The 20,821-nt window shown below is 45.3% G+C and overlaps 1 protein-coding gene across 1 annotated transcript in view; it reads right to left on the bottom strand.

Annotated features, from left to right (window-relative positions):
* Window positions 1–20,821, bottom strand: part of CSMD1 (CUB and Sushi multiple domains 1) — a 4,035,193-nt gene that overhangs the window by 632,538 nt on the left and 3,381,834 nt on the right. Inside the window, 1 exon segment of the mRNA XM_029596871.1 lies at window positions 16,124–16,312. Coding sequence (XP_029452731.1) covers window positions 16,124–16,312 — 189 coding nt within the window.

Here is a 20,821-nt window from a genome sequence, read left to right as displayed (position 1 = left end):
TCCATAGATCATAATCCTGCATGTAACTAGTACTTGTAAGTAGAAAGAGAAATGTCTATACCTTTATTTTCTAGTCATAAATGACATCAGTACATTTCCCTTCCTTTAGCAAGTAAAACCATTCTTTATTTGACTTTTTTTGATGGATGTTTACTCACTTGAAAAATTCAGACCACAAATACAAAGAAATAAACCACCAACATATCTAGCAAATAGAGTGGAACCTTCACCTTTGTAAAGAAATCATTTTTTCATCTGAAATCTTTATAGTTTTTGTTGTAGCCGTTGGCAAAAAATAAATGTTTTTTTTTTTACTAATGGATATAACAGTATAGTTATCTTTTTTTCCAGCTAAGTGAATTTTTGAAACTTGTGCAATGAAAGCAACTAAATCAAATTTCACCAAGATTGCCCAGAACTGCCCTACAGCATGTAAGGGTTTTAGGATACCCTCACTGAATGACACACCTTTGAATACATTGGAAACACACTGAAGTCAATATTCAAAAGAGTTTGGCTAAAGTTAGCCAGACAAACTTTGAGTTTTGAATTTCTTCTTCTTCTCAGTAGTTAAATTTTAACCAGGTAAGTCATTACCTAGTTAGAATTAAACCAGTAAAAAGAAAGGTGTTCTGGGGGGCAGGACCTACGTTTATTCAGCCAGCGTAGATATTCAGTGCTAGCGTGATAAACTTATTCAGCTAGGTCTTGTTGGAGAAATCACAGCCAAAATTAGTCTGGTAACCACTTGCAACCTCATCAAATAATAACACATTAGTATAGGGAGCCCAACAGCCCTCTGCAGGATCCCCTTTCTTTCCAGCCAAACGATATGAAAACATTTGTGGGGCCTGGACACCATCCCCTCCTGCCTATCCCTTTTATGTTAGACAAAAAAAATTATGTCCCGGTTCCTCCTCCTAATCATGCCCCCACCCGCAGTATTTAAATAAAAAACAATGGATACCAGCCCCCCTCCTGCTCCTCACCTCTATCTTTCTGATTCATCGAGAATCCATAAAAACCCACCAGATGGGAGGGAGGCAGTCAAGCGTTACCACTCTCTGGATATCAGAGCAACACTGAATTATTCCAGAAGGGCTCTAGAGCAACACTGGATGCCAGAAATATAGCAAAAATCTACCACCTCAAAGTCTGGGCATGGGAATTTGTGGGAGGGGGGAAAGGGTCTGGATCCATGGCCTTTTGTTTAAATATCTGAGAGTGGCAGGATTAGGAGAGGGGATCAGGGTAGACAGGTTTTTGTGTTAACACTGGAGGCATGGTTAGGAATGGAGGGGTTCCTGGTGCCATGAACTTTCTCATATTTTTTGGCTTGAAAAGAGGGGAGGATACTGTTGGGGGGGGGGTGTCTATTGAAGTCTTGTTACATTTAGGCATTATTGACAGGCAAAGTTCCCAAGATAATGTTTTGGAAGCTTTATCAAGTTCCAATAGGCTTATAACGCATGTTAAATAGCATATATCACATGATATATGTTCTATACCACGTGATATCCCCTATCGAGGCAATGTCATGGCCTGAAATCCATCCTTATTACAATGAGCTGCTTTGCATGGCATGTGCATGCATGAATTTTGCAAATCCAAACAAAGCAGCTTATGCATACCTAATCCTATGTAAATTAAATAATGCAGCTGACTTAGACATTTTTCAGCCAGGTTATTTTATCTACACCTTTTTCAGATATAGTATTCTACCGCAGGAGATCCAAGATGCTAACAGAGACCCCCCCAATGCTGTCATGGTAGAATTGGAGGGCCATGAGCCCTTCCCCCCAAAAAATTGAAGGCCCAAAAAAGTTGAATACTAATGAACTAACACCATTTTATTAAACCATCTACCAATTAAAGGCATCTGTTATTTAAACCCAATAACTATATTAAAATAGAATACTTAGCCAATTTAGATGATCATCACTCAAATTTCTAACCTGAAAAATTTAAGTTATAAATTTGAGCGATGATCATCTAAATTGGCTAAGTATTCTATTTTAATATAGTTATTGGGTTTAAATAACATAGAAACATAGAAACATAGAAATGACAGCAGAAGAAGACCAAACGGCCCATCCAGTCTGCCCAGCAAGTTTCACACGTTTTTTTTCTCATACTTATCTGTTACTCTTGGCTCTTAGTAACATTTTGGTTCTATTTCCCTTCCACCCCCACCATTAAAGTAGAGAGCAGTGTTGGAACTGCATCTAAGTGAAATATCTAACTTAATTAGTTAGAGTTAGTAACTGCCACAATAAGCAAGCTACACCCATGCTTATTTGTTTACCCAGACTAAATAATTCAGTCCTTGTTGGTTGTTGTCTGTATATAGATCCACTTTTCTTCATTCCCCCTTCCATTGAAGCAGAGAGTTATGCTGGGTATGCATTGAAAGTGAAGTATCAGACTTTTTCCCCTGCTGTTGAAGCAGAGATCTATGCTGAATATGCATTGAAAGTGAAGTATCAGACTTTCTCCCCTGCCGTTGAAGCAGAGAGTTATGCTGGATATGCACAGCCATAGGAGCCACCATGGCCCCGAGTCTTGCTAATTTATACATGGCCAAATTGAAGAACAGCTTTTATACTGTGGTTCCATGTATGCATATGTTACCCATTGGTGTCATTATATTGATGACATATTTTTTTTGTGGCATGGGGGGACATCCGCTTTATTGGACTTTTTAACATGGATCAACTCCTTGGATCAGAATTTGCATTTTACCATGCAATACAGTATCAAAGAAATTAAATTTTTAGATATTCTCATTAAATTGGAGGAAAATCATTTCATTACATCTCTATACAAAAAAACAACGGACAGAAATGCTTTACTTCATTTCTCCAGTTTTCATCCACATCACCTGAAATTCAATTTACCTATTGGACAATTTGTCCGTTTACGTCGTCTATGTTCCACTAAGGAAGATTTTTTAGAGCAAGCACAGGGATTAGCCAAGCGACTGTTGTACAGAGGTTATCCATCTAAATTCATTAAAAGAGTGTTGAAACAAGCAACTAATGCCCAACGGATTTGGTTAATACTGGATAAAGAAGACATGCTGCAAGATTCTCCACTGACATGCACTTTGAGATTTTCTACAAAATCATCAGAGATCGCTGCCACTAATCGCAAATATTGGTCTATATTAAAAATTCATTCGATATTTGCTGAAAACCCAATTATAGCATATAGCCGAGGCAAAAATTTAAGGGACATGCTTTCCCATTCCTTCTTATGCCTGGAAGACTCCCACACAAATTCACAAAGAAATGGCCATTGGCCTTGTCAATCCTGCTCTATGTGCACTCAGACTATGGCGGGTCCTTCATGGGCCGATAAAAAGGGCAATACCTATAATGCCAAACAGGAGACTACCTGCACATCAACATATGTCATCTAGCTCATCGTATGCCCCTGTAATAAATATTATGTGGGTAGAACAAAGAGATCTATTAGAACGAGATTGCCTCAATACACAAAAAATGCAGGCACCCATAGTAGCTCACTGTGTGAACAGTCACATGAATTTGCGGATCTGAAGTGGATCTGAAGTGGAGAGTCATGGGGGGGGGGGGGGTGATCCACAAATGTTACTAAATTTGCAAGAACAACGATTGATTTTTCGGTTAAATTGTATACATCCAGAAGGACTCAATGCTGCCATAGAATGGTACTCAGTGCTGTGAATTATTCAATGTATATGCATTTTCTGACGTCAATGGAATTCACTGACGTGGAGCATTGGCATTGGCTTGCCTAACCCTTTAAAAATGGTGCTGAAGCGCCCCTATACCGGTTGGAGAAACACATTACCGGAGGACGGGGAAGAAAGTGTTATGGTTCTGGGGTGTGAACCCTTGGTTCAGCGAAGAATGAATATTCAGTCGCTGATTGGCGAAACCTCGACTAGGACTATCTTGAAGGTCTGGATGAAGACCCCTCCAGCAGGATGAGGTATAAAGCTGAGCTGGCGCCTCCAGCAGGTCGTGGGAAGTAAAGCTGAGCTGGCGCCTCCAGCAGGTCGTGGACTCAAAGGTGAATGTCCTCAGCAGGTCGGAGAAGGTAGAGCTGAGCTGGCGCCTCCAGCAGGTCGTGGACTCAAAGGTGAATGTCCTCAGCAGGTCGGAGAAAGTGAAGTTGGGCTGGCGCCTCCAGCAGGTCGTGGATTCAAAGGTAGAATAGTTCAGGCAATGAGAGTTTAAAGGAAGTTCCAGAGCCAGTCCGGGGATCGGAAGCCAAAGTGTACCTCGCAGCCAGTCCAAAAGATCAGATGCCAAAGAGTACGCCAACGCCAGTCCAGAGGTCAGAAGCCAGAGAAGATGCCGCAGCCAGTCCAGGGGTCAGATGCCAGAGAATACGCCAAAGCCGATCCAGGAATCAGGAACCAGAGAATACGTCACAGCCAGTCCAGGGTTCAGGAGCCAGAGAGAAGACACCGCCAGTCAGAAGTCACAACCGAAGATCAGGAATCACAACAGGAACAAGCCAGGAGCCAAGATGAAGTCAAGGCAAGGTCTGAAGTGCAGGGCCTGCCTTAAATAGCTCCTTCCAGCTGGCACACCAGGGGAGAGCCAATCCCGCTGCAGGAGGCATCCAGCAGCCAATCAGAGGCAACGATGTTGGTCCCTGAAGGGAGGCAGAGCCAGCAACCCGGAAGAGGAGCCGAAACGCCGCGGCCATGTTGTGCTGCGGTCCGCGGCCCCGGACCCACGATTCAGCACCTCATCAGGGCAACTGCGGCTGTCTGCCGCGCTGGTAAGTGGCGCCCCTCGGGCGCGTCGCGTCGCGAGCGCGGCTCCTAACAGAAAGATGCTGAACATAGATTAACTGTTAGTACCCTGCTGGTGCAGATTGGTGAGAATTTATGGATTTGTTTTTGTTATATGAATGGCTTGTGCAATTATTTTCTCTCATAGATGGCCCCATGAAGAAGATATTAGGGCACATTTGCAGTCCAGCGAATGTAGAGCCTTTACGCCTGGGTTTGAATGAGGTCTTGGGAAGAAAGTAGGTAAGGTGAAGGATTTATTAAGATGAAATTCCGACACTACCTTTGGTAAAACCTTAGGGTATGCATGGAGGACCACTCTTTGCTGTAGCCCATTAGTAAGCTAGATAATGAGACCTCATATATACTATGGCAGGGTACTAGTGGATTAGTCCCTGAATGCCAATAGTTCAATAATGCGGTGATAAATTCTGCATACACCGTCACAAAATTATAATCATAGGTCTCACAGAACGATCGGAGTACCGGCAACGTGTTGTCAGTTACTGGAAATTATAGACAGTAGAAAGGATAAACACTTATCGTAGCTTATGTGTGGTTGCAGTCAGGGACTGGCGTATTGGCCAATACGCCAGTCCCTGACTGCAACCACACATAAGCTACGATAAGTGTTTATCCTTTCTACTGTCTATAATTTCCAGTAACTGACAACACGTTGCCGGTACTCCGATCGTTCTGTGAGACCTATGATTATAATTTTGTGACGGTGTATGCAGAATTTATCACCGCATTATTGAACTATTGGCATTCAGGGACTAATCCACTAGTACCCTGCCATAGTATATATGAGGTCTCATTATCTAGCTTACTAATGGGCTACAGCAAACATTGATGGTATAAGATGATGTTACTTTGAAGAATTGTCATAGATTGCATCATACATTCAACAGTCCTTATTTAGATTAGTGGAGGACCACTCTGTCATGTACAATTTTAGAGTAAGGCGGGTAGGTGACTAATGCTTGTAACTCACTAACTCTATGAGTGGATGTTATAGCGAGAAGAAAAATTACTTTCCAGGTGAGATAGTGGAGCTCACAGGAGTGGAGAGACTCTAACGGAGGTTTCATGAGCCGCCCTAAGACCACATTAAGGTCCCAAGTGGGAGCCAGAGGGCGCAATGGAGGTTTCATGAAGGTTTCATGAAGGTTTCATGGAGGTTTCATGAAGGTTTCATGGAGGTTTCATGAAGCATGTGACTAAGGGCTGTGTTGAAATAGAGATGTCTCCTATTCCGTTGTGAAAGGTGGCTACCACACTGACAAGCACTCTTATAGAGGAAGTTTTCAGACCTGATTCTGACAGATGCCAGAGATAGTCCAGAAACTTTGCAGTGGAACAAGTGAAGGGGTCTATGGACATAGACGTGCACCAGACCGTAAATCTTTTCCACTTGTATCGATAAGAGTGTCTCATGGAAGTCTTTCGTGAAGCTACCAGGACTCGGGATACTGACTCCGAAAGGTTAAGGGGTTGAAGAATTAACCTTTCAACATCCAGGCCGTCAGCGAAAAGGCCTGGAGATTGGGGTGGTGCAGGCACCCGTTGCTCTGAGTTATCAGAAGCAGATCCTTCCCTAGAGGGATGTGCTGTCGAACTGATAGATCCTCGAGAATTGGGAACCAGACTTGGCATGGCCAGTGAGAGGCTATCAGAATCATTAAGCCATTGATCCATTTGTAACTTCACGAGAGTCTTTGATATGAGTGGAAGTGGGGGGTACACATAGAGGAGACCGCTGGACCACGAGAGGGTGAAAGCATCCCTCAACTGTGAGTGGCGGCTGTGAGTGAGCGAGCAGAAGTTCTCTACTTTGCGGTTGTGGAAGGACGTAAAGAGGTCTATGTGTGGATACCCCCAACACTGGAAGATTGTTTCTGCTACTGCAGGGTTGAGAGACCATTCATGCAGATGGAAGGTCCAGCTCAACCTGTCTGCCAGAACATTGTCCACGCCCTCCAAGTAGGTTGCTCTGAGGTACATCCAGTGGGAAAAAGCCCACACCCATATCTGTGCAGCCGCCTGACACAGAAGGTAGGAGCCCATTCCCCCTTGCTTGTTGATGTACCACATCGCTACCTGGTTATCGGTTTGAATCAGGATGGTCTTGTTTGAGAGGCAATCCTGAAAGACTCTGAGGGCATATCTGATCGCTCGAAGTTCCAAGAAATGTATCTGATGTTTGGCTTCCTCTGGAGACCAGGGACCCTGAGTCTGTAGGCCATTGACAGGAGCACCCCAACCTAGATTGGAGGCATCTGTTGTTAGGACAATTTGAGGCTCTGGAACCTGAAAAGGAAGGCCTTGAAGAAGGTTGGAGAGCTACATCCACCAGGCCAGTGACAGGCGGAGCTGCTTGGTAACATGGACAATGCTGGACATTGGCTGGTAAGCCTGAGTCCACTCGGAATTAAGAGTCCACTGCATGACTCTCATGGTGAGACATGTCATTGGAGTGACATGTTCAGTGGATGCCATGTGACCCAACAAATTGAGGAAATGAAGAGCTGTTGAATAACACCGACTCTGGAGGCATTGTGTGAGGGATATGAGACTATGAGCTAGATCCTGAGGGAGGAATGCTCTTGCCTGTATGGTGTCCAAGTCGGCTCCTATGTAGGATAGGGTTTGAGATGGAACTAGGCTGGACTTGGGGTAGTTGATCAGAAACCTGAGAGACAGCAACAAATGGATAGTTAGACGCAAGGAGGCTAATGCATCCATCTGAGTCGGAGCCCTTATCAGCCAATCATCGAGATAAGGGTAGACATGGATGCCCTGACATCTCAGATAGGCCGTTACCACTATGAGGCACTTGGTGAAGACTCAAGGAGCGGATGATAGGCTGAATGGCAGTACCCGGTACTGAAAATGCCAGGGGCCGACCAGGAAATGAAGGAATTTGTGGTGGGATGGAGTGATCGAGATGTGTGTATACACGACCTGAAGATCTAGAGAGCAAAGCCAATCTCCTCTTTGTAGAAGAGGCAGTAGAGAACCCAAGGTCAACATCCTGAACTTCTCCCTCTGTAGATATTTGTTTAAGGTGCACAGGTCCAGTATTGGACGTATGCCACCTGGCTTTTTTGTCATGAGGAAATATCTGGAATAGAACCCCTGTCCAAGCTGCAAGAGGGGCACTGGTTCTATTGCCTGGGATTTCATGAGGGTTGATACCTCCTCTTCCAGAAGAGAGGAGTGGTCGGATGAACCTCACGTCGGCCGAGGTGGGGAGTCTGCTGGTACCGATAGGAAGTTGAGGTGGTAGCCTTGGGTCAGTACAGCAAGTACCCACTGGTCTGAAGTGATCATGTGCCATATGTTGGTAAAATGGCACAGTCGACCGCCGACTGGTATGGGTGGTAGAGGAGGTTGGCTTATGCTCTCCTGCGAGGAGTCAAAATCCAGCAGCTGGGCCTGGTTGAGGGGCTGGCTGGGTCTTCTGAGGTTGGGCTTGCCTGGGCTGACCCTTCTGGTAAGGCCTGGAAGGACGACCTTGAGTGGCAGTAGGATAATATCTCTGTGACTTGAAAGATGGTCGCTTAGAGTCCCTTCAGAATGTTCTCTTAGAAATGTACGGGAAATCAGAGGGTACTGAGGAAAGTTGGTGCAGTGTTTCATGGTGGTACTTTAGCTGTGCCACTGTTGTCTGGATTTTGTCCCCGTAGAGATTATCTCCAGCACAGGGTAAGTCTGCTAACCGGTCCTGCACCTCTGGTCGTAAGTCTGAGGACTTCAGCCATACCCACCTTCTTGCACTAATCCCCGCTCCAGACACTCTGGAGGCAGTGTCAAAAATATCATAGGCAGCGAGGACCTCGTGCTTGCCAGCATCTAGGCTTTTTTGAGTCAGATCATTGAGTGGATCCTGGAATTGTTCTGGTAAAGATTCAGAGAAAACTTGGATCTTTTTGAACAGGTCCCTGTTATACTGGGTCATGTATAACTGGTAGGAAGCAATGCAAGAAATGAGCATTGAGCCATGGAAGACATGCCTACCGAAAGCATCCAGGGACCTCTGTTCTTTCCATGGAGGAATGAGGTTTTGAACTTCGGGCCTTCTTCTGGGCTGACTCCACAACCACAGAATGGTGATCCAGCTGTGTTCTTTGAAAACCAGTGGCTGTCTGGACAAGGTAGACAGCATTTGTCTTTCGGTTGAAGGTGGTACCGAGCCTGGGTGCTCCCAATTCCTTTTCAGCAGGTCAATTAGGATTTCATGAATAGGAAAAGACATGATTTCTCTTGGGAATCCAGAAACTGGAGTACTTCCAGCATCTTATGCCTCGAGTCCTCTTCTGTCTGAAGCTGAAATGGAATCATTTCAGACATTTCCTTTATGAAATTAATACAGGAGAGATTCTCTGGAGGAGAGCATCGTCTTTCCTCAGGGGGAGAGGGCTCTGATGGCAAATCATTTGAATCCTGGGAAGAGTCATTAGTCCAAGGATCGTAAGGTTGAATCCCTGCTCCCATAGGATCACCAGAGGGAAGAAATGGTGTTAGTCCTGAAGGATCAGGCCTAGGCATCGATGGTACCAGAGGAGGCACCGCTGACATTGACGATGGCACCGACAGCATCGACGGTGGCACCGACGGCATCAATGGTGGCACCGATGGAGGACGATGAGGTACTGCTGGCAATAAAGGTAGATATGGAACTGGTGACATCGATGGGTGAGTCGGTGGCAAGATTCAAGATGGTGGTATGGGTATCTGTGTTTCTTCATCTTCCGATGACAAGGGTATCAGCGTGGAAGGTGGTGGAGGTACAGGTACTCTTGGTTCCACCGGTGGAAGAGCACCGATCAGAACATCCAGTCTACCTAGGAGTGGTGCAAGCACCGTGGGCATCGGGTCGTGACTGGGGATGGCATCGGAAAAAAGAGACTCTTTTTTTCCACGCAGCAGTAGCCACGTTGTCTAAGGAGCTCTATAGAGATTCCTGACAGGAAATTTCCTAACGGAACTTCTGTCTAAATTTTCAAAAAATTTTACCCCATAAGGTCCCTCTATCAATATCTGTACTCCGCGGTCGAAAGGTAAGGCTTTACCCTTGTTTGCGGTCAATTCCCATTGAGTTTTCTCTTTGGAGCCTACCGGCCATCGACCGCACCACGGCTAAATTTTTGTCAAAGCCATGGCGTCGGATTTTTGTCAGTGCCCCAATTGTCTTTGGACAATGTCCATCACAGACCCCTGCTGGATGCAGGGTTACTGCCATGCTGGGCATGCCCAGTAGGTGCCAGTCAAAGTTCTAGAAACTTCGACAAAAGTGTTCCGTGATTGGACTCCATCCTGACGATGTCACCCATATGTGAGGACTACCATCCTGTTTGTCCTGTGAGAATGATAGAAAAACAGGTTTGAATATAGGCAATCCTTTTGAAAATAGAGTGGATATCCCACAGGGAGGAAGAACAAGGAAGAGAAGAGGGAGTGAAAAGGGAAACAGTGATAAGACTAGAGGGATCATGGTTTGATATGCACCAATGGGGTGAAAGCTGTCTTGGAAGGAGGAGGGGGAGGAGAATACATAGAAGAGAAGCAGAGATGTAACAACAGCAATAAGGATGATATGCTGTCAGGAAGAATGGAAATAGCTGGATGAGAGAAAGAAAAATTAGAAGTTCAAGAGCAGTAGACAGTACAGATGACAAAATGGCAGGTGAGATAGAGAACATAGAGAATGGTGAAGATGAACTTGGTGTCATTATGTGATTTGCAGCAGGGTGTAAGCTTAGAAAGATTTAGCATCAGAATGAGAAAATGTAGTAGAGCCATAGGAATTAAAGAGAGGCCTAAAATCTTCCTGTTACCTTGCTAACTGCTCGAGAAACTCGGAGTGAGAGCAGCTGAGTTCCAAGATGGGTTGTAGTGACTTCTGTAGTCAGTCACTGAGATAGCTGATAGAAGCATGCAGTTGGGTTACAACATCCTCAGTACCTGGCTGGCTACTCAGAGAACACAGAGTGGGAGCAGATCAGGCCCGAGTTGGGTTATGGTGACTTCTGGAGTCAACCACCAAGGCAGCTGGGGAAGTATACAGTTAGACTGTAACCTCTTCAATATTTGACTGGCTGCTCAGGGAGTGCAGGTGGGAGCATTTAAGGCCTGAGGTGGTATGGTGACTTCAGAAGTTGATCACTATGGCAGCTGGAAGAAGAATGAAGATGGACTGCAACATCCCCAGTGCCATAAAAGCAAGGCTCAAGATAACAGCCATTTTGCTTCACAAGTCTGGGCACCTTCCCTTAAAGGATGCAAGTCTGAGCACCTTCCCTTAAGGGATGCAATTTTCAAAAGTGCTCATATTGATACAAAGTTCTCTGGTGTGAACTTTCAAGAGGGGGCATGATTAGGCATTGTTCCAGGGGCTGAGCCTCAAAGAATAGCAATGGCATGCATTGGGGGATAGCCATGCTAAAACTGGAGAAACCTATGGGCCAGAAGACTTACATGAGCTGGTCCAAATGAAACCAAGGTGGGCCTAGCATATGAGGAAGTTACATGCTGACCATATCAACCATGGGCGAATGGCTGGGTAATACAAAAGGTGCTTGGCTCAAGTTATATATTCAAATGCTAGAATTACTGGAACAATATATATGTGGTTTTTTAAATTTCCACTAAAAGCATTTCTTTAATGGGGGTGTTTTCAATGGTGGGATAGGTGGGAAAAGAGATGGGGGAGTCACAGTTGTCCATGTTATAGAATTTTGAATGGAAAGAAGTCATTAGCAAAAGTAGCTAATTAATGAGTAAGCACTTGATAAAGTACATAAATTGTAGTTTTACCTTCATAAATTGTATTGAGATATGCACTATTATACAAGCAGCTATACACACAGTACAGTTACTAAATACATCTAATTTAATATCCAGAGTGAAAATGTGTCATCAGATAGATGCCGATATTGATTAGGGATGTGAATCGTTTTCCATATCGTCTTAACGATAGAAATCGTGTGGCAGGGCAAGAAAATCGTCTTAGGCACGATTTTTTAGTTAAAAAATCGTTAAAAATCTTTTTTTCCGATTAGTGCGCACTAACTGGGAGTTAGTGCGCACTAACTGAAAATGATACAATTTGACACTTTTCAGGTCAGTTAAGGTCAGTTTAGGAATGAATATGTATTCCTATTGGCTGCCCTCTTATTTATTCATGTTACCAAGTTTCCTACTGACAGTATATGGGGGATGGGAAATGGAAACAGTTGGTAGCTTGACAAAACAAGTAATGTGATCAGTCAATGTGACTAGAACTTGTGCCCTAACCCTGATACCAGGGGTATTGTGATCTTCCTGCACACAGTGCCCTATCCCTATTAATACCAGGAGTGTTGTGATCTTCCTGCACACAGTGCCCTATCCCTAATACCAGGGGTGTTGTGATCTTCCTGCACACAGTGCCCTATTCCTGATACCGGGGGTGTTGTGATCTTCTTGCACACATCCCGGTATCAGGGATAGGGCACTGCATGCAGGAAGATTACAACACTCCTGGTATTAATAGGGATAGGGCACTGCATGCAGGAAGATCACAACACTCCTGGTATTAATAGGGATAGGGCACTGCATGCAGGAAGATCACAACACCCCTGGTATCAGGGATAGGGCACTGTGTGCAGGAAGATCACAATACCCCGGAGGAGTGAGGGTCAGGCAGCTCCCCCCTGTCTGTGAAGCCAGCCTCTCACTAGTAATGCAGGGAGGGAGCTGTCTCAGACTTCACCATCCTCCCCCCCCCCCCTCACCCACACACCATTCACTAGCTGGGACATGGGGGAAGTCAGGAGTGAGGGTCAGGCAGCTCCCCCCTGTCTGTGAAGCCAGCCTCTCACTAGTAATGCAGGGAGGGAGCTGTCTCAGACTTCACCATCCTCCCCCCCCCCCTCACCCACACACCATTCACTAGCTGGGACATGGGGGAAGTCAGGAGTGAGGGTCAGGCAGCTCCCCCCTGTCTGTGAAGCCAGCCTCTCACTAGTAATGCAGGGAGGGAGCGGTCTCAGACTTCACCATCCTCCCCCCCCCCCCTCACCCACACACCATTCACTAGCTGGGACATGGGGGAAGTCAGGAGTGAGGGTCAGGCAGCTCCCCCCTGTCTGTGAAGCCAGCCTCTCACTAGTAATGCAGGGAGGGAGCTGTCTCAGACTTCACCATCCACCCCCCCCCCCTCACCCACACACCATTCACTAGCTGGGACATGGGGGAAGTCAGGAGTGAGGGTCAGGCAGCTCCCCCCTGTCTGTGAAGCCAGCCTCTCACTAGTAATGCAGGGAGGGAGCTGTCTCAGACTTCACCATCCTCCCCCCCCCCTCACCCACACACCATTCACTAGCTGGGACATGAGGGAAGTCAGGAGTGAGGGTCAGGCAGCTCCCCCCTGTCTGTGAAGCCAGCCTCTCACTAGTAATGCAGGGAGGGAGCTGTCTCAGACTTCACCATCCTCCCCCCCCCCCTCACCCACACACCATTCACTAGCTGGGACATGGGGGAAGTCAGGAGTGAGGGTCAGGCAGCTCCCCCCTGTCTGTGAAGCCAGCCTCTCACTAGTAATGCAGGGAGGGAGCTGTCTCAGACTTCACCATCCTCCCCCCCCCCCTCACCCACACACCATTCACTAGCTGGGACATGGGGGAAGTCAGGAGTGAGGGTCAGGCAGCTCCCCCCTGTCTGTGAAGCCAGCCTCTCACTAGTAATGCAGGGAGGGAGCTGTCTCAGACTTCACCATCCTCCCCCCCCCCCTCACCCACACACCATTCACTAGCTGGGACATGGGGGAAGTCAGGAGTGAGGGTCAGGCAGCTCCCCCCTGTCTGTGAAGCCAGCCTCTCACTAGTAATGCAGGGAGGGAGCTGTCTCAGACTTCACCATCCACCCCTTCCCCTCACCCACACACCATTCACTAGCTGGGACATGGGGGAAGTCAGGAGTGAGGGTCAGGCAGCTCCCCCCTGTCTGTGAAGCCAGCCTCTCACTAGTAATGCAGGGAGGGAGCTGTCTCAGACTTCACCATCCTCCCCCCCCCCCTCACCCACACACCATTCACTAGCTGGGACATGGGGGAAGTCAGGAGTGAGGGTCAGGCAGCTCCCCCCTGTCTGTGAAGCCAGCCTCTCACTAGTAATGCAGGGAGGGAGCTGTCTCAGACTTCACCATCCTCCCCCCCCCCCCTCACCCACACACCATTCACTAGCTGGGACATGAGGGAAGTCAGGAGTGAGGGTCAGGCAGCTCCCCCCTGTCTGTGAAGCCAGCCTCTCACTAGTAATGCAGGGAGGGAGCTGTCTCAGACTTCACCATCCTCCCCCCCCCCCCCTCACCCACACACCATTCACTAGCTGGGACATGGGGGAAGTCAGGAGTGAGGGTCAGGCAGCTCCCCCCTGTCTGTGAAGCCAGCCTCTCACTAGTAATGCAGGGAGGGAGCTGTCTCAGACTTCACCATCCTCCCCCCCCCCCCCCCTCACCCACACACCATTCACTAGCTGGGACATGGGGGAAGTCAGGAGTGAGGGTCAGGCAGCTCCCCCCTGTCTGTGAAGCCAGCCTCTCACTAGTAATGCAGGGAGGGAGCTGTCTCAGACTTCACCATCCTCCCCCCCCCCCCTCACCCACACACCATTCACTAGCTGGGACATGGGGGAAGTCAGGAGTGAGGGTCAGGCAGCTCCCCCCTGTCTGTGAAGCCAGCCTCTCACTAGTAATGCAGGGAGGGAGCTGTCTCAGACTTCACCATCCACCCCTTCCCCTCACCCACACACCATTCACTAGCTGGGACATGGGGGAAGTCAGGAGTGAGGGTCAGGCAGCTCCCCCCTGTCTGTGAAGCCAGCCTCTCACTAGTAATGCAGGGAGGGAGCTGTCTCAGACTTCACCATCCTCCCCCCCCCCCCTCACCCCCACACCATTCACTAGCTGGGACATGGGGGAAGTCAGGAGTGAGGGTCAGGCAGCTCCCCCCTGTCTGTGAAGCCAGCCTCTCACTAGTAATGCAGGGAGGGAGCTGTCTCAGACTTCACCATCCTCCCCCCCCCCCCCTCACCCACACACCATTCACTAGCTGGGACATGGGGGAAGTCAGGAGTGAGGGTCAGGCAGCTCCCCCCCTGTCTGTGAAGCCAGCCTGTCACTAGTAATGCAGGGAGGGAGCTGTCTCAGACTTCACCATCCTCCCCCCCCCTCACCCACACACCATTCACTAGCTGGGACATGGGGGAAGTCAGGAGTGAGGGTCAGGCAGCTCCCCCCTGTCTGTGAAGCCAGCCTCTCACTAGTAATGCAGGGAGGGAGCTGTCTCAGACTGCTATCAGGGTTAGGGCACTGTGTGCAGGAAGATCACAACACTCCTGGTATTAATAGGGATAGGGCACTGTAAGAGATGACTGTAGTAGATTGAATAAAGATCTGATGTTTCTGCTCTCCTCACACCAAACAAAAACAACACACAAGCAGAGAAGCCCTTCTTACAAAGCTGAGCTAGTGAGTTAAGTAGGAGGAAAAGTAAACATACTGGTGCCAGTGTGGCTACTTAAAAAATACACTTACCAACAATCAATTACATATATTTGAACTGTGTACAGTTCCAGCCAGGACCACCTTTCTAAAATGCACAGTGATTGGCAAATTCAACATGCACTAGCATTTCAGGTGCCTGCTAACAAAAATAATAAACAAACAAGTTCTAGTCAGGTGAGTGCTGATCATTACATTACTTTTTTTGTCAAGCTTCCAACTGTTTCCATTTCACATCCCCCCAACCATATTGGTAACATCAATAGATAAGAGCACAGCCAGCCAATAGGAATACATACATACATATTCATTCCTAAGTGACCTTTACTGACCTGGGAAGTGTGAACACTTTGTTTCATTTTCTGTTGGTGTTCGTTAGTTTCCAGTTCCATTTCCCATCCCCCCAACCATCACCTCAGTGGTAACCTTGGTAACATCAATAGATAAGAGGGCAGCCAGCCAATAGGAACACATATTCATTCCTAACTGACCTTCAGTGACCTGGAAAGTGTTTATTTGTATCATTTTCAGTTAGTGCGCACTAAATCGAGTTAGTGCGCACTAACGGGGAGTTAGTGCGCACTAACTCGAGTTAGTGCGCACTAACACGATTTAACGATTTATAACGATAAATCGTTAGAATTTCTATTGTATCGTGTTCTATAACGATTTAAGACGATATAAACATTATCGGACGATAATTTTAATCGTTGAAAAACGATTCACATCCCTAATATTGATAGAAATAAGTTAAGTAAGAAGAATGTCCAGTTGCCAATATAAAGTTACCTTCACATTTCGGGAAAGGGTAATTCCAGTTTCTGTTGATTCCATGCTGGCAAGTCAGAACAGGCTGTCCTATAAGAATATATCCTGGATAGCACTCGAATGATATTGATTGCCCAACACTATAATCTGAGTTGATTATATATCCATTTAGAAAAGGGTGAGGATTTGGACAGTTCTGTAACTCATAAGCTGAAAGAAAAAAGAAATATATTAAGATTTGTCCATTCTTTTACACATTGATTCACTTCTTATTTGGTTGATGTTTGAGTACATGTTTTCTTTTATAAGCATTTATAATATAAATCACATCTTATAATGCATGTGCAATGAGAGATTATTTTCATTTTTTGTAAATGTAGTTGTAATAATAAGGAAATTGATTTATCATGAAGAAAATATGTTTAATCCCCCAGTCTGTTGAAAATTGGCTCAATAATCATTCACAAGAAAGATTTAATCTCAGGACAAATTAAAATGTATTTCTATCTTCTTATAAGTTGAAATAAATTATTTATAGAGAAAATAGTTGATTTTGTTTCCAAAGTGCTAGTAATAAAATCCATTTATGTAATGGAGAAAGAAAAGAGTCAGCATCTAATTTCAACCAAGGACATTTTAAGAAGGTTGATTTGAAAAAAAAATCTGATTCCTGAGCCTTCTGGCATTTGTACATAAGAACAGAGAATCCCAGAATGCTAAGAAATGGAAGCTGAAATAAAATTACTCAGTTTCCCTTCTTGCTTGGACCTAGCTAGCATGTCTAGAAGATGCTAAAGAAACTGAACTTCAAATAGGTCTGTGACAGAGTCATCTGGGGAGATACAGTATGTCTATTCTAAACTACAAAACACCATGTTCTCTAATATCTTCTCCAGGTGCTACCTAATTAATTAATAGCACCTATATCCAATTATGAAGAAACAATAGTAGCACAGATGACTCGAAATAAAGCCATTTTGCCTATGTGGATAGCTCATAATAAGGCTTATATCCACAACTTAAAGTACAGAAAGAAACTTAGGGACAGATTAATTAAGGTTTTTCTCCCATTTTGTCTCTAAGGGAAAAACACTTGCTGAATCCAGAACTTAGGGAGGGAGCTTAGATATTTTTTCTTATAGTTAGATTTATCAAATTACTGTAAATATCACATGTGGTAGAAAGAGGGATGTGTTTATTGCAATGTGTGCTATGCATAGATATTACTGTGTTAACTTATCACACTTTGTGGTAATACCTACATTTTCCTAGCTGCAAAGGAGAGAGAGAGAGAGAGAGAGAGAGAGAGACTATCTACAAGTCCCTGCTAGTAACTGGCTATTTATATCTCAATAGAAGGTCCACCTAGTAATTCGAGGTGAGGTTTCGGTAGTAGTATAGGGGTTAGGGACCACTTTTACATGCACAGTGAGACGTATGAATAGAACACAAGTTGGAAAAAATTGATCTGGTGTGGACATTCGCTATTATTAAGAACTGTAATAATACACTAAGCAAAAAAAACCCTTAGAACCCTTTTTGAAGAGAAGATATCCTTGTAAACCTTGATAGACTTCAGTATTAGCTGAAAGAAGTGTTTTAGCACTGTTGTGGAACTATTGGGGTGTTTTCACATAAGCCCTTTGAATTTTAAAATGTATATAAAACCTAGTCTAAAAATTCAAAGCGGTTCACATCAGTACATACAAAAACAATTCATATCAGTACATATACTGAAAAACAAATTTATATAAAAAAGAAAATCACCATAATAAAACCATAATAAAAATGCCCCACAATACTCGGACCATCTGAAATATAGAGATCTTAATATAACTGTTACTGTGGTTCAAGGTCAAACGCCAACTAAAACAAATGAGTTTTTAATAATCTATGTACATTCTAGGTGTGTGCAATCATTTTAAATGAATGGCACATTAGAACAAACAAAATCCAATTCAGTTTTGTTCCAAATAGAACAAACCAAAAATAGCCTTGCAGGAAAATACCCCAAACTTTTCAGGTATTTTTATTTTCTTAAAAATAAATGGCATCCCGAGATCCTCCAACCCCAGTCCCATTCTCCAAGAAAGCTTTGAGTCTGGGCCTACCCCACTAGACTGAGCTGAGCCTAGCCAGGACCTCCCCCTAGTCTGCTACATCCTCTCTCCCAACACCAAAAACCTTGACAGGGCCAGGGATTTCCTTGGCCACACTTACCACTTTTTGGGGTCCCCAAGATAAAAAGGGCAGGACTGATGTTCACATGATCCTGCCCCAGTGCGCGATCCTTTTAAAAATGACACTGGATGGCCCTTAGACCAGTACCAAAATGATGCCACATTGGTGCTGGTCTCAGGGTCAGTGATGCCATATTTAAAACGACTGCATCTTGGGACAGGACTGAGTGTACATCCCTCCTGCCCTTTCATCTTGAGGATCCCATCAGAAACAGTAAATGGGGTCCAAGGGGGGTCCCCAGCCTCAGCAAATTTTCAGGGGTGGGATAGGCAGTCAGAGGGGCCCAGAGAGGCCCCAGTTGTATTTGGCTCAACCTAGGCAAATAAGCCTGGGACCCATGGTTTTTTTGTGGAGCAAGAGGGGTTTTGAAGGAGACTAGGAATCCCTGGCTGAGCTTGGCTTAGACTAGCTGGGTTGACCTAGTCTCCATGGCTTTCTTTGTGGGGCAGGATGAGTGTCAGAGGGGATCATGGAAGCCAAGGCTGGGCTCAGCTCAGCCCAGTAAGATAGGCCTGGGCACCGCAGCTTTGATGGGGTTGAGGAAGGATGAAGGGTCTCAGGGAGGTCTATTTTTTGTTTCTGTTTTTTAGGGAGGGGGGGTTAATGTTTATTTCTGTTTAGAAATAAATCTCAACTGCAATAAACATTATGAGGATAACATTAAAAGCTGCATGCATGCGTTCATATACGAATATATATATATATGGGCATGCATGCCCACTCGCAGGCATTTTGTTTCATGCATGCAAATGCATACATACAATGCAAAATATGCATAAATCTATCCTACAACATTCACAGTAATTTAAGAGATACACAGAATGTATTTTCAACATAGCCTGATGTCTCAAAAAGTGCTACTTTCTATAATTATTGATTTTAAAGTGTTGCTCGTGCAAAAATGCGCAGGTAAGTGTGTATGTGGGCCGGGCACAAGGAACACAGATTTTAAACAGCCACAAAATATGTGCACATGTACCCATGCATGGGTAAGAAATAAAGAGACTGAAAAGGGGTGAGGAATGGGTGGGACATGGGCATTTCTGGGTGGGGCCAACACCTACACTCATAACTCCATATTTTAATATCTAAAACGGCAGCACGTACGTTAAATATCTGCGCTACTTTAATGCTGCTCCTGGTGAGGATCAAGTCTTAGGGCTTATAGGACAGGGTGAGGGATCCGGATGAACTGGGCAGTGTTCAGGATGAAGACCTGGAGGGGACTGAAAGATATCAATATTCACTGGACAAACTGGTGGACAAACTAGAAAAGTGGGAATGTGCCTGGTGCGGGCATGTTTTTATATCCGCTTACATACACGTGTAAATGCATACAAAGACTTATGGAAGACATGCATGCTAGCTTTGTTCGAGTAACCTTTTAAAATTAGGAGCATACTTACATGCGGTTGGTGTATTTTAAAACATAAAAAATGAATTTTAAAAGCTCGACTTGCGCTGATATTGGGGAATGTGTGAATATGTTGGGCTGGCGGGCAACACGCAAATTTTTAAAACTGACCTGATTCATGCGTACTTGCTGATGCACGTACAAATGAAAAGTTTTTAAAAAGGGGCGGGGAATGGGAGTGGTCTGGGTGGGGAATGGGCGTATTGAGAATATTCAAAAATTCTGTCTTACTCAAACTTGATTGAAATGTGATTGGTTTGAATTTAACTTCACATTGCTCACACAGCTCTAAAAGGGATTATAACAAACTTCCCAGTGCTGAGGGGATCAGATGACTGCTCCCTGTTTGCCTACAGTTTCATACATAAAAATTCAAAGCTCTTTAATTTGAGAGGCATCAGATTTTTACAGTCCAGAAAGGACATGCTGCTAGAAATTTGACATAGAAATGACAAGCAATGATCAATATGTTTACAATTTGAAAACTCTGAAAATTATGTTTTTTCCGTATTTTGGGCTCTCATTCTTCTGAGCATGCTGAGTCTGATCTGCATTGCTATACCACTGAGCATCTCTGTTAACAGGAGCACGAGGGGAAAAACAGAAGAAGGAAGTTACCAGTGAAGGAAAAAAAAGACAAGGCAGAGAAAAAAAAAAAGTAGAAAATTATAAAAATACATAGACAGAAGGGGTTGTGGTTCTGCAGATTGAGAAAAGCCAGGCTCCCAGAGAGTATATCTATTATCTAACCCACAGTGTACAGTCTTGTGAAATTAAAAAGTAAATAAAAATACCATGTACTGGTATCAACATGCAAATAAGACCACAAACCTGGGCAGTGTCTGTGAGACTGCTAAGACAGTGACCAAGACCCTAGTCCCCTCCAGCTCCGCCCCTCCCCGCCCCAGGGACTGCCCCTTGAAAGAGGCCTGGCTCTTGTGCACATAACAGGGGTTACATGCGCAACCGGGCCACTTCTAAAATGTGCATGGCGCGTGCAAGGCCCGGCCGTGTGCCTAACCCCCGTTCCCTGTACGTACCAGGATCAGTCCAGACCGCTGGGT

Source organism: Rhinatrema bivittatum, chromosome 3, assembly GCF_901001135.1.
Source record: "Rhinatrema bivittatum chromosome 3, aRhiBiv1.1, whole genome shotgun sequence".
NCBI lineage: Eukaryota > Metazoa > Chordata > Amphibia > Gymnophiona > Rhinatrematidae > Rhinatrema > Rhinatrema bivittatum.
This window is presented reverse-complemented; position numbering and strand designations above follow the sequence as displayed.